At 34.7% G+C, this 15,146-nt stretch overlaps 2 protein-coding genes across 2 annotated transcripts in view; both read left to right on the forward strand.

Moving 5' to 3' along the window:
* Positions 1–8,544, forward strand: part of LOC115451274 (ATP-binding cassette sub-family D member 3) — a 29,881-nt gene extending 21,337 nt beyond the window's left edge. Inside the window, exons 6-15 of the mRNA XM_037443492.1 lie at positions 321–390; positions 682–776; positions 2,130–2,247; positions 2,612–2,709; positions 2,915–3,113; positions 3,340–3,469; positions 3,612–3,786; positions 4,073–4,246; positions 4,853–4,957; positions 5,561–8,544. Of these exons, the coding sequence (XP_037299389.1) occupies positions 321–390; positions 682–776; positions 2,130–2,247; positions 2,612–2,709; positions 2,915–3,113; positions 3,340–3,469; positions 3,612–3,786; positions 4,073–4,246; positions 4,853–4,957; positions 5,561–5,695 (1,299 nt within the window). The 3' untranslated portion in view covers positions 5,696–8,544. The remainder of the gene's footprint in view (positions 1–320; positions 391–681; positions 777–2,129; positions 2,248–2,611; positions 2,710–2,914; positions 3,114–3,339; positions 3,470–3,611; positions 3,787–4,072; positions 4,247–4,852; positions 4,958–5,560) is intronic.
* A 614-nt stretch (positions 8,545–9,158) lies between these two features.
* LOC115451271 (midnolin homolog) lies at positions 9,159–14,970 on the forward strand. The gene is made up of 5 exons (XM_030179522.2): positions 9,159–9,555; positions 9,684–9,771; positions 9,936–11,461; positions 11,802–11,889; positions 11,970–14,970. The coding sequence occupies exons 1-5, from the start codon at positions 9,356–9,358 to the stop codon at positions 12,396–12,398; spliced, it is 2,331 nt and encodes a 776-aa protein (XP_030035382.2). The 5' UTR covers positions 9,159–9,355; the 3' UTR covers positions 12,399–14,970.
* The last annotated feature ends 176 nt before the right edge of the window (positions 14,971–15,146 follow it).

Consider the following 15,146-nt stretch of genomic DNA (forward strand, 5'->3'; position numbering starts at 1 on the left):
TCCAAATCCGTTAAGAGTTAACCCTATACTTCTGACAAACATGGAACAGAAAAATCTTCATCAACTTACGCATATATAATATTAGTAATAAGTAATATATCATTACCTACAGTGCACCAAACTATACGTCGAAAATAATTGTATAGAAAGGGAGGTTTTCAATGCTATGTCTTACTAACGGAATATAGAGAATAATTCTCAAAGGAAGTTTGAATAAGTATTAGCTCGATTTCTTGCCATATACTCTCTTCTTTCCGAACCGTCAAAGACCGGAATAATTGTTCTGTAGTGAACCCTAAGCTTATAACTATTTGTTTCAGACACCAGGCATCATGATGGTGTATTTGCTGCTCTCTGGAGTGTTACTCACATACCTGAGAAGGCCCACAGGTCTGTATGAAGTCTATATTTAATTGTAATTGTAGAATTATTGCTTAAGGTCGAAAATCGCGTATCTATCATATTTCAACAATCATTAACTTCGTTATGGATCATGGTCATGGTCATCTGATAGGATAGAAAAATTATATGTTTTGAATTAAAAATATTTTAAACTCCTTAATGATGCTAGTTTATACACAATAAATTTAGCTGAATGGTTGTTTTTATATTAATTTAATTAATGTTATATAAATTATACAAAATGAACTGGAATTTAACAATGAACAAATTTGTTCACAGCCCGCATGACCGTGCAAGAGCAAAAACTTGAAGGTGAATTCAGATACGTGAACTCTAGGCTAATAACAAATTCGGAGGAGATCGCTTTCTATCAGGTAAGGTTATATAAACATCAATTACACTTAAGGTCACCACTTAAGGTGACTACTGAAAAAGAGCCTTGTGTTGTGGTTCGCACCACATTACAACATTATGTTGAGTGGTTAACTACCGGTTACAGCCGCGACCAGCCATTTTTAATTATTATTTGTAATTAAGGTACATTGTGTTTGTTTATGTTGCAACTGTGGGTAATAAATCGTTTTTCTTTCTTTCAATTAGTGTCGATAAGAACCTTTTTCGATTCCCAGCAATATCTGTATGCTTAAAGGAGCTGCAAACATGCCTATCGGCCGATTTCTATAAACTAACAACCGCTAACTACCCGTTAATGGTAAAATTAAACCAATAAAAATGATTCATGTGTAAGCATGTCAAACAATCTTTATTCTGATTGGGCCATTTTCGTGTTAAGATCGTTCATAGCAAAGTGAGTAGTCAGTAATATTTGTAATAACTTACGGATGCATAATGAAACATAATAATAATTATAATTAATGACTTTTATTAAGTAATCGGTTCATTAGTTGTGCATAAAATTAAATAGCAGACCTTGTACTTTATACGTTTGTCAGTCTTCCGTATCTAAATAAACGAGTTTATATCTAAACGAGACTTATATCCGCTTATACAACTTTTGCAACCCAGGATCGACGGTTGTATGGTTGACTACTTTTTTAAAATACTTTCGTCATCAATGTATGCCATCCAAAATCTAACGGGAAAGAATTTTCAAAATCCACGCAATAATGGATAAGTTATGTAGCTTTTAAATTTGGTAAAACAGGTGCATGTTACATAACAGTAATAGTAAACTGTGACGTCACTGAGTGTGAATGACCATACCACATCGAGCATGAGAAAGAGATAGCGCGATAACCTTGCCACATCGTTTTGCTCTGAACAATATTTCAAATACGTATAACTGCTTTATTTTAAAATTAATTTTGATGCTCTATTCAAAAAATAATTTATTTTTCGTATTATTTTCTGATCCATATAAAATAATGTACAAAACCAAATATAGGAAACTACCCTATGTATTTTTTTTTTGTGATACCTAGTGGTGAAACTCTAGAGCTCTAAGAACGCAATACTTATTAATCCTTGTTGGGATAAACTTAAATACATAGGCTAAACTATAAATTTTATAGTAATTTTAAATAATTAATTTACAATCATAATTTCGCCTATCTTATAATTATAGGCTTAATAAAGTGATTCCATTGCCTCATTGTTATATTGAATTAGAGTATAAACGAGTTGATCTTACCACTGAAAATAATCCTAAAGTAATATATTTCATTGCTATTTACTTGAAATATAAACCCCAAATATTAATATTGTAGGGTAACCACAGAGAGCAGCTGACTCTCCTGGCTAGTTTCTACAAGCTGACAAGGCATCTGCGAAAGTTCCTTAACTTTAGAGTGTGCATGGGTTTCATCGACAACATCATTGCCAAATGTGAGTACAGGATGTTGATTCTATGTTGATATTTGTCATTATGATAATGTGAAAATATCTAAAAAAAAAAAAGATTAAGAACTGAGATTTGTACGCCTGTATACGTCAAGTAATGGCGATGACGCCTTTATACGTCAAGTAATTTTTATTATTTTCGGTACTAGATTTAAAGGCCTTATAAATAGTTCATGATGCTAATATTGAAAAAACTTAATTATTTCTAGTTTCAGCAATATTAAGTATATTGCGGAATATAAAAAATATATATTATTTTTTTTCGTAATAAGGAGACTTTGGTCATAATAAACAATTTTGCAAATATATATTCATTAAGGTTTCCTTTAAATAAAACCTTTATTTACAGACATTGCTATCACGGTGGGTTTCTACGCGGTGTCGAGACCATTCTTCGTTACGGATCACAATCTACTCACGACGGGCACAGAAAATGACAGGTTTAAAGTGAGTTATTTTGTTAGGTTTGAAGACACAACCCACATTTCAATTTGCGTATAACATCTTTCAAACCTTTTTAATGTCTTCAATTTTTTATTTAAATTTGTCTAGGCTTGAGCGTGAGTTTTTAACTGCGCATTGCTTGCGCCATAACTGTACAAATTGATCCTTCCCATGAATGGTAGTCATTGACGTACTATGACGTCCGCAGCACTACTACACGTACGGGCGCATGCTGGTGAAGATGGCGGAGGGCATCGGGCGCATCGTGCTGTCGGGGCGCGAGCTGTCGCGGCTGGCGGGGCTCACGGCGCGCGTCACGCAGCTGCGCGCCGTGCTGCGCGACCTCAACCGCGGCAACTACTCGCGCACCATGGTCGCGCACCACGAGCGGCACAACGGGCAGCCCAGTCAGTACTGCTTACTACTACTAGTCTTGCACTATATCGCACATATGTGCAGATGTTACGGTGTTTGTTACAAATTATTGCATGGACAACCGAATGCTGTTGAAAAAAAATACAAACAAATAGATCCAGTGGATTTACATCTACACGAATCTACGTAAAAGCATATACTTTTTAAGAAAGAAGCGCATTATCTACTACTTTTTAAATTAATTTTATTTGTCATCAGACCAGCCCATGCTGATGGCGCCGGGAGCTGGTCGCATTATTTACCAAGACAAGATCATAAAGTTCGACAAAGTGCCGCTAGTCACGCCGAACGGCGACATCCTCATCAACGAACTGTCGTTCGAAGTCAGGTGTGTAAGCTGACTTGAATTATTATTCAGTGTTTATGATTGACTGGCTTTAATGCTGAGATTAATATTTTCCATACTACCGATTGACGTCTTATGACGTTCTAACTACCAATCACCGTACATTAGTCTTACCGCTTTCCAGGTCGGGTATCAATGTTTTGGTGTGCGGCCCCAACGGCTGCGGCAAGTCGTCTCTGTTCCGACAACTGGGCGAGCTGTGGCCGATCTTCGGCGGCACACTCACCAAACCACCGAAGGGCAAGCTGTTCTACGTGCCGCAGCGACCGTACATGACGTTGGGGACGCTGCGTGATCAGGTCAGTTCTATTAGACCTGTCGCTCTAAGTTGGATGAACGACGTGTGCAATGAACTCTATTCGATTACATTTTGGTATGTCTAATGTAATAATACAAATCGAGTTATTGAATATCGTTAAAAATACACTCTAAAATTGATTTCACAAGCATCTTTTTTAACTTACTATTTTGACAGATTCCACAGTCAGAATATAATATTCTCGACAAAACCCGACCAAAGTCTTCAAGCCACGTACATTTTTAAGCCAGATATCTTTTAACATCTCCATATTATCACGCGTTTAGGTCATCTACCCACAAACGCGCGACGTCATGATACGTCGCGGGCGTACAGACGAGCAACTGAACAAATTCCTGGAACTCGTGCAGTTGTCGTACCTCACCACCAGGGAGGGAGGCTGGGACGCCGTCGAGGACTGGATGGACGTACTCTCTGGAGGCGAGAAACAGAGAATAGCTGTGAGTATATTACAAATAATTTCTTTTTTTACTAATAATCTGAAAAAATTGATAGAAAAACATAACGTGAAGGATAGTGTCAATATCGCGAAACTAGCATTGGTTACATACTGACAAATAAAGCTAAATAGAATTGGTACATAAACAACAAAGTAATAATTGACACATTCACTTCTAACTCTCTCATAAAAAAATCACACTCAAGTGTGAACTCGTCGATAATTATTGTGTACTATATGGACCATTCAAAAATTCAAAATTTTTTTCGTCAGTTACGCGGTATTATACTATTGCCGACAACACGCAAATTGCTGAATAGATTTTGTTTAAATTTCATAAACAATATAAAAAAATAAGGTTATCGTCAGAACAATGCAGTTTCAGAAATCGGAAGGATATCTAATTTCAACCTTGACACAAAATATCGGACGTCCGCAATTTAACTTTGTAGACACTAATTTGAATAATGATTTATGTTATAAAAAATACAAAAAATATTCTATTTATAATTAAAATAAATCTATTTCACACTTATTCACACCGAAAATCGGTTCGATAGAAGATTAGACAAATAGGTCAGTAGTACAACAATATGATTGTTGTCAGATGGCGCGTCTGTTCTACCACGAGCCGCAGTTCGCGATACTAGACGAGTGCACCAGCGCCGTCTCCGTCGACGTCGAGGGACACATGTATCAATACTGTCGCGAGGTATGAACACACACACACAACATTAAATAGTCTTTAATTTCACACAATACCTTTTAAGAATCACTTAGAACCAAAGTGAGTACAGCACACATACAATACCCACTGTGAAAGATATTTTGTGTTAGCGTAATCAATTGGGTGTAATACTCGTGTTATTTGCATAAGTAAATTTTCATCGTTTTTTATCTAAATAATAACCAACATTATCATTATCAAATAGAATTAAACTATTTTTCGCATTTTATCGCGGTTTTTATATTCTAATTTTCTTTCGATGTTTCGAAGACTGCAGCCTTCGTGGTCACCGGGCGGACTGAGGCGTTGGTCATTCGAAAAGTCGAAATTACAATATCTACCTACATTATAAAAACCGAGCATAAATCCGAAAAATAGTTAATTTTAATATCTAACATTCGCCTAAACATAAGAGAACATGAGAAATCATTACAACACTATCAATAAAAATAAATATAAATCGCATGTTTTTTATTAGGAGCGTTTAAGCAACACATTTAGTTTAGCAACACCAAGTAATGAATCCACGTATCACCCACACATGCCACAAAAATCACTTATCAGCTAAATGTTACCCGAATTCCCCAGATGGGCATATCCCTGTTCACGGTTTCCCACCGGAAGTCGTTGTGGAAGCACCACGACCACTACCTGCAGATGGACGGCCGCGGCGGCTACACCTTCGGCGAAATAAACAACGAAACGCAGGAGTTCGGCTCATGATTCACACATAGCTGATTAACCAAGGTATATTAGTCAAATTGTCGATCCTCGCATTTTCTACTCGACCATTTTTTATGATAGTAAAAAACCGATACCGAGTCGCTTGTGCGTAGTATTTTATGCTGTTCTAAAAATGTGTGCCTTTTCGTCAAAGCAATATCGACTTTGTGTTCTTTATGTACAAAGTTAAATTCAGATTGGGTAAATATGGCAATTATCGCTCAAATACGTAGTGTGGTGCTGCCATTATGCACAAATGATGTGCCTGCGCATAATAGAAACGTGCAATATATTTATCTAATTTAAGATATCAAAGTAGCCGGTAAATTAACAGATTATAATGTTTATTTTACATACAGCTGTTTTTGAAGTGTTATTGTAATGAAACTGTGTACCACCACACACACGCGACTTGTTTCGTCTTTTACTAAATAGGTATCTGTATAGTTCAAATATTGTAATGTACGTCTAACTCCTCTACAGGTGCATCGTCTGATATAATTTTAAAGTAACTTTAAAATATACAATTGAAAATAATAAAAAGAACTTTACATTCTTATTAAACGCTCTTTATTATACATGGTTATTTTAAATGTCAAGTATTTGACTGGGATCAATAAAATATCAAATCACAAATACAAATTCCAACTTATTTCCTATTACATAATTCGAATTTAGGGCATTATTGCAATAAAATAGATTGTGTGGGATTAATACCGAAGTATGATCGATTATATAATTTAGAAGTTTCAAATGTAAAATAAATCACACGTTAACTAGTTTTTAAAATGATTTATGAAGCAATCATGAATTAAATATTTTCTAAAACTAAATATTTAACATGTCTATGATAAACTCTAATTACAAACACGCAATGCATTTTGGCATTTTTTTCTCGGTCGAGTACTAACCTTACATTGTTATCAACAATTGTTTGTGAATTAGCCTTCAATTATACGACCCATGAATTTAAAGGTCGTTTATTTTCGCACTGGTCATGCTTCGGTGTAATCTCACGTGAGACTGTACCTGTAAACTTTATATTATTATTAAACAATAGATAATCGAATAAATTTGTAATGCCATAGATCACAAATATATTAAAATTTTATATGGTACCAACCTAATAAACATCACTGAATCTGTACTTACTATTTTATGTAAAATTTTAAATATAAAATTCCTATAAATATATTTTTTTTGTGAATCAATATGAAATTTGCCGTAAGTCTTTTTATTTAGATAATTCAATGTTTTTAATTGTGGTTCAAATACTGTACAATTATAAAACGAGGGAGTCAACATATAAATACAATCATAATATTATCTATGTGTGAATATTTATAAGCATTTTGGAATGTTTAAGTTATGTCTATTTTCACCATCTTGTCTAGAAATAAAAGAGCTTAACTGCTGCTGTTCAATAAATTTATATATTACGTGGATTGTAAACAGAAGACGGTGAAAATGAGCTCTATTGATTTATGTAGTAGAAGAAACAAGGACGATTTTATTTATACAACAATGCTTATATTTTAGATATAAATAATTTTGATACAAAATAGAATGTTATATGTTTTTAAGTGGTAAGACCACTTGAGTGTGCCAGATTTTTGAAAAGTTCCACTTTCGATTTCATTATAACGTATGCATGTATAGTTGTAGATTTCAAACTCAAATCAATGGCTGCTGCATGCATCAAGACATAAATAAAAACTATGAATTTAAAGGGGATCCCTTTTAAAAAACATTATTATGTTTGGTAAATATCTAAAACATTTTTCAATTGATAATTTTTTTATATTTTAAATATTTTTTTATTTTTTTATATTTTAAAATGTTTTAAATATTAACCAAAAACTTATATTTATTAAAACAGCTCTATGGTGTAATCATACTTTTTGATTTAAGACATTATGCATAGGAGCCATCAAAATATTCAATAATTTAATTATAATTTTGCATAATGATATACAGTTATGGACCAAGAATTAATAAAAAAAATAATATTTTGTGACTCCAAAGTAGAAAGTGGAAATTCTCAAAACTCTGATGAAGAAATATTGTTTTGTTTTAGTGATGTATCTACTTATGTGATAATTTTGACAAAGGTTTAATCAAAATTATGTTAAATGTCTAAGATGTATTTATAAGTAGATAAAGTTACCCTATCTCTAGGATATTCCCTACTTTTTTCAATAAAATATAAATATTTTGCTTATGCTCTTTTCCTATAATCATATCAATCTGCGGAAAATATATTTGTGTATTTGAAGTATTCCGAGTGTAGTAAACAATATAGGAAAAAGAAAAAAAGGCCCTTTATAGAATACAGGTGGGATATGTCATGTACTGTCCAAAAATATTCACATTTGGAAATATATGTGTCAAACAATTATGTATTTTCATATTAAATGTTTTTATGAACAAAATATTTTTTAATAAAAGTATGCCAACATATTGTTTATGCTAATGACGTAGTTATATTCATCAACAACATTGTTTATGTTATGTAACATAAATTAACATATTTATTTCACTGTGTTAAATAATTTTAATTTCAAGGGAATAATTATATTTCGTTTAAATATGTCAATCAAATTATAATAAAAAAACAGTAAGTACATAAAAATGTCTACCGACATAAAAAAATGATTTTTAAGGGCAGTTCTACATTGGTATTTTAATCTTTGCATAATATATTATATTTTAATTCATTGACCAAATGTAATTATTCCTTGTGAATTGATCAACGACAATTCGTTAAACGTGACCATTGCTGTGATAGCTGTTAAGTTTGTATTGTCAATACGCGGGTGCTGGGCCAATAAACACGGTTGAGGGCACGATCTGTCTGTTTTATTTAATTTATATTTACCCTGATGTACTTAACTATATCTATTTCAGATCTTGTCGTCTTGAAAAGAATAGAAACTTTATTCGTCACAAAACATATTGTTATTTAATTGCATAAATTACCACGGAAGCAGCTCGACGTGACTAAAAGCGCTGAGCGAATATTTCCTGTTTGTCGTATATGGTCAACAACAAATTGAGAAATTTAGTCACGTTTTCAGTGGAATATATAATATCACCAATAAAATTTAAATAAATATTTATAGTAAGCCTATTTATATTAATAATTTCTAAGCCTTTCTTTTTCTTTATATTTCCCGCATAAAGCCTTAACAAGCGTCATGTGACGTCATATGACGTATGAAACGCTTACCTCATAAACTTCATTACACGCAATGTGCATTTGACACAGTAACAATTTGACAGAGAATCAAGTATTGTTTACAGACTATCTCCAAATACAATTAATTTGTTAACTTAGTTCGGAAATACGATTTTATATTAGATTCATTAAATAGATATAAATTATGAGTGATTTATCAATGAAAAACTAATCGTTGTTGCAATAGTCGAGTTATAAACACAGAAATGGAACGTAAACGTTTCGCATCAGCTGTTGTTAAAAAAAATTAACGGGATATCGCGATGTAACTGGTCACACCGACGGCCACATCAAAAAACTGGGGGTCTGGCGTGACCCTGTTACTACTATCCCGCAATAAAATAGCTGTGTAATCTAAGATAGTTGGTGTATCGTGTTAAAAGTGGCATATAGTAAATTTTAGTGTAATTTATGTGTAAAATATGGAACGCAGCACAGGAACAGAAGTGTACGGGTGTGGCTCAGCCCAAACTACGGACATAACGCTGAATATACAAACCACTACGGGTGGTAATTTCTCCATCAGTTTGAACGGCAAACAGACAGTGGAGCATCTGAAAAAACTCGTGTCGAAAAAGTTAAAGGTGTCCAAGGATCGAATATGTCTGTTGCATCGCGAGAGGTGAGCGCTAGACAGCTAGAGGCGTCGACGCCAAGCTTCTATTGTCAAACATATCACGGAAATATGTCGATACGATGACGCATCAGCGTCAGTCGAGTGGCGTATTGACGTGCGTTTGTGTGTTGCAGACAACTGCGCGAGGGCACGCTGGAGGACAACGGGCTGCTGGACGGGTCGCGCGTGATCCTGCTGCCCAGCGTGGAGACGGGACTCCTGGTGAGCGCCCGCCTGCCGTGTCGACATCGCTCGCCACCGCTACTCGCGATAATCACGTGTTTCACAACTGTGTGAAACTAATCAATGCTCATTTATCTATCACCAACACTTTATTGTCATTGTTGACTAATTTGTTTCATTAACATTATCATGTATTATTTCAGAGTCAGAGGCCAGAAAACTCTGTGATGCAAGCCTTAGAGTCTTTAAATGACACACAAGTCAATGATTTCTTGAGTGGTAAATCCCCACTAAACTTGACTATGCGGTTAGGAGACCACATGATGCTCATACAGCTTCAACTTTCAACATTGAGTTCAGTATCAGCAAGCACTGTTCGATCTCTCAGGACATCTACGCCCACAAAGAGTTCAACCACTTCAGCATCACTACCTGCACAGACAAAAAGTGATATCAAAGCATCACCTAGCCCTCAAGGCAATCAACAGAAACCCACAGAAGTCAATGACTCAAATGTAGACAAATCTAATGCAGAGAATAACAAAACAAAACCAGAAATCCACACAAATCTATTGCATAAAAAAGATTTAGAAATATTACAGAATGCTTTTGAAATGTATCATCGTTCAGTGGCCGAAGAGAAATCTGCTGAGAAAAACGAAACATGTGAACACAAACAAGATTCCTCTGGTACATCAAATGGTACTATATCAAATTTGTCTGATACATCTGTAGAAAATGAACAATCTCCAATAAAATCACTGTCTAACTTAGTGTCTAGTCCTATCGATGCTTCGGCCACAGAAAACAGAGATGCGGCAATCATGAACTCTGTCAGAACTAATTTAATTGATTTCTTATCACAAAACAAGATCAGTGAGCAAGTGACACCAACAACAAGTACAGCATGTGCGGCCAAACAGTGTGCGTCCACTTCGTCCCACACACCTGACAGCTCCTTCAGTGATGACAGTGACAGTTTTGCAGACCAAAGTTTATTTCTTACAGAAAGTACCATTGATGAATATCCAATGGAAAACCTTTTCAATAGTGCAGTGGACAAAGGTCTTTTTCAAGACCAGGATGAGTGCATGATGGACCGAGAAATATCGAATCTAGCCACAACGAGTCATGGACAAGAAACAAATACAGGGATGTTGCCATCTTTTCAAAGTATAAATGAACCTTTGAAAAACAAGAGGTTCCAATATTTACTTCATAAAACCTCAAAATTTAAGCATCCTATAGGTCAGAATAAACAGAAAGCTTTCATGCAGTCCGTGGTGAATAAACATAAGAAAAGAATGCAAAACCTACAAGATAATAATTTAGTACAGCCTTCCACTTCCAGAACGGAACCATATATTACTAATTCTAGGAAACTAATACTGCAGCCAAGCAGTAGTACACAGACTGAGGAGCAAGCGACTCCATCTACATCCAGACAGGTGTCCTTCAGGCCGCCTGATGCACCAAAGAAACCACAGAGAGCTTCACCCACACCCACTGTGGACACTAAAGCACTAATAGAAGCTTCAAAAAATCTAACACAGAAACTCAAAAAGTTATCTAAAGAAGTGTTGACTAACAAGGTTGATCTCAGAATGGCCGAAGAGTCTGTACGTTCCAAAATAGGTCCTGGGGCTGTGATAGAATCCATGAAGCATCATGGCAAAGGAGTATATTCAGGAACCTTCTCTGGAACACTAAATCCAGCTCTTCAAGACAGGTCAGCTATTAATCATTATTCAACCAACTAATTAATTCATTACTGTAGATAATTATCTGTGATTTGCTCTGGGAAGAAATAAAAATAATAAACTATTGTTATCATTGTTACTTCCCAAAGTAAACCAAGATTACAAATTCTTGGCAATATTATTATTTGACATTTCCTAAAGACAATACTTTGGTAGTTAAATATGCACCAACAAATCTGATTACAATATGAATGTTTACTTCTTTAACTTATTTAAAAAAATATCTTCATCTTTACCATTGAGTTAGTAAAGGAAACTAAAGCTCTGTTCATTGCATAAGTCTTAGTATAATAAATGTATTTGTTTTAGATATGGCCGACCGAAGAGAGATATTTCCACAATTATTCATATATTGAATGACTTGTTATGCGCGACGCCGCAAATTGCCTTGTCTCAGGTAATTTATTTATAAAATTTACTGGCACATGATATTTTTTTTTTACAATGCAACTTATCAAACATAATTGTACATTTCAGAAGGATTCCAGCTTTTCGTGTGGCTCAATAGACGAACAGATAAAATGTACCTGCAGTCAACCATCATGCTCGTATGGACAGTGTGATGGTCACATCCCATCCACATCCACGGCCAGTATCAGAGACTGCTTGTGCAAACCCAAAGACTGCCAATGCATCAGAGTTAACCCAGAACTCTGTGCTTCGTGCGCTAGCAAAGCGACCACCGAAGAAATTTGCAAAAAATGCGATACAGCTAAAACCTTAGCCATGGAAAACTCTAAGACCAAGTGCAAACTGGAGCAGTTGAGGCTTGTCATGCAACAGAAGAAACAGAGACGCGAGGCGAGGAAACTCAAGACATTGCCTTACACGAACGCACCGCCGAAAACCATAACGTCGCCGGAACAAGCGCCCGTCTTACAGGAAGAAATAGAAACTGTTGCCTAACACGCGACACCGTAATAATTTATTAAAAGACGCACGCTTGTAACAGTTGTACAGTTGTAACATGTCGCCATTTTGTCACGCTTTTGTATGGTAATTACTAATTATTTCAGTCGTTTCTCATTTCAACTCGAATCAACCGGCGAGTGATATTGTTTCGTAACTTGGGAGGTTTCCGACTAAGCACGGATGCGACGTGCAAACAATTTCTGTGCCTTTAGTTGGCGTGAGCGGCGCGTGCCTAAAGCTTTTGAATTACGTTACTCTCCGTGTGTATTGCATTGTATAGAAAGATATTGACATGAATCGTAGACAAATGTTTTTCAAATATGCTAAAACGATGTTATGCAGCCGTGCATTGAACCGCTGTAGGACGACGGCAGTGGCCACTGTCTTGTTTTGGAAGTGAGTTGAAACACGTGCGAGTGAAGTTTTAGGCGTATTGTATCCTGCGCGGCGGCCGAGACTCAAAGTCTAATATTCTAAATTACCATTTTGACTAAGGTTAGACTATAGACGTATTATCGTTGAGTGCTATTACACGCATGTACAAAATGATAAAGATTGAATTAGCTAAATTACTAGTGTAGATATTATGTTAAGCAGTTAGGATTCTCCAATACAGTTGCCTGGAGCGGCTCTAAATTAACTTGTTGTTATTATTTTAGATTATATTTTATTTTATTGGTTCAGTCAACTATTAAACACTTGTGTAACTAGTATAGTATAATATTATAAAGTAACGTTTTTATTTGCAATTAAATTAACGGGACACGATAGTACTGTAGACAAAATCTTTTTGCACACGTGAAAATGTTTTGTGTCTTCTAATATTACTTGCAACGCAATTAAATTTGTTCCGCTTTTTTACACAATTGGCACTGTTATTCTTATAGTTATTTTTCTTTGTTCTCTTTTTATCTCACGGGTATTTTGTTAAAAGATAATAAATATGTTTTCTCATTACACTCATTTCGTTTAGTTTCTTTATTTTTCATTATTTTTAAAGTAAAATTATGGGGATTATACGTATTGCGAAGACACCATCATGCGCAGAATGTACTTCGAGTAATTGTAACCACACTACGTGCAAGTGACGAACACTAAAGTAGAGAGCTAGCTATGTATATAAATAAATATTATGCAAATGAATAGTGGTAAAATGCTTGATTTTTCATTATATTTCATGGATTTATATTTTTAAAGTTTTAATGTTGAAATACCTAGAAAGAAATAATTTTAGGGGAATATTATGGAATAATCTGTGAATAATAAATATAGCATAACAAGTAAACCATGAGATACCCATTAACTGCCGCGAGTTTAATTTATAGATACCAGATTAATATTTAAAAATAATATTACTGTAAATGGCCCACACTTAATCGCTTCGTTTAGATTACGTTTGACAATAGCATTACTGGAAAGGTAGGAGACAGAACACAATAGCACTTTGTGTCTATATTCTAAGTATTAGAAAATAATGCAAAATGTAAATAATTGTGAAAGATCGGTATAAAATGGAGAGGCGCAATATTCCTTCTATATATTTAGTCTTGTGTAGCCGTATTATAGTTTGCCGAGGACCTACATATTATGTATATTTGTGGCAGTGTTCCTTATTCTCTTTTTCATTTTATACCGACTTGGCGCACATAGTGTAAAGTGATATAACTATATAGCCCAAGTTCATTTGCATTATGGAATTGATCTTAGTCGTGGGTAGTTTCAGAATTGGTCTTCCACCATTGTTATGTTGCATTTTCGTACCCAGTCGGTAAGGGGCCAAATAGCAGGTTATAATTTTCCCCAGAGATAAATCAATATTTTCAATACACCTTACTTGAAGCCAAGTTCGTCCGAGAGTGCTGCTACGAAAACTTCGATACATTTGAAGAAATTGGCTATTTCTTTTGATCCCGAATATTGGAGGTGGTGTTCTCTATCAATGCTTGTTACAAAGTTTTAATATATATCAAAGCTTTAAACAAACTCAGCACTGGCAGATTAAGTGCTGTTTTGTGGCATTCGAAATAAAAGCAGCATTCATCAGGGTGACAAGGCGGTCTCCTCACACTAAGTGCCTGTAAGTGTAAGGTGCGCGTGTTGTATTAGTGAGTGCCATAGGTACACGTACCGTATATGTTATATTTTTATTATTTTGGCACTGTTAGCGTTTGGTGTACGATGTCCGATCTCTTACCAATACATATTCATAGGATCTCAAAAACATTTTACTGCAAAATTGTAACTTGCATTTTGGTGTTAAAATGAAACATTGCCTCCTGTGACTTGGAATTTGAAATGGTAGACTTGTTTGATGTAAAATTCACATTAGTATAACGTTCAGTATATTCGAACATATAAAATATTTATTGCTTATATATCGAAGTATAAAGTTCCTCAATACCGCTTTGAGTTCAAAGTCACAGAATCGTCTGTATATACATTTGTTACCAATTATTTTAGTCGTGACATGTTTTTGTTAAGGTTTTGAGGGAAAATTGTGAAATTGTTTTTTTTTGTCCTTGTATTGCATGTATAGTGAGGAGAATAAAGTAAAGTAACAAAACTATCCACTTGTTTTATGGGGCGTCCATCCGTTAACATTATCAACATTAACTCCTTAATTATGAAATTAAACACAGAAACAAATTTATTATCAACTGAAAACAAATTTATTTTATTATCTAATTGAATTGTCATGAACTACGAGCGACTAAACATCGAAGTATCTCATACTAATTGTTA

The sequence above is a fragment of the Manduca sexta genome, chromosome 26, assembly GCF_014839805.1.
Source record: "Manduca sexta isolate Smith_Timp_Sample1 chromosome 26, JHU_Msex_v1.0, whole genome shotgun sequence".
Lineage (NCBI taxonomy): Eukaryota > Metazoa > Arthropoda > Insecta > Lepidoptera > Sphingidae > Manduca > Manduca sexta.

Bases quoted from the DNA above. Each gene is read 5' to 3' on its own strand.
- LOC115451271 (XM_030179522.2), top strand. From the start codon at position 9,356: ATGGAACGCAGCACAGGAACAGAAGTGTACGGGTGTGGCTCAGCCCAA. The intron at 11,462-11,801 runs GTCAGCTATTAA...TATTTGTTTTAG, and splicing joins AATCCAGCTCTTCAAGACAG to ATATGGCCGACCGAAGAGAG. The intron at 11,890-11,969 runs GTAATTTATTTA...TGTACATTTCAG, and splicing joins CGCAAATTGCCTTGTCTCAG to AAGGATTCCAGCTTTTCGTG.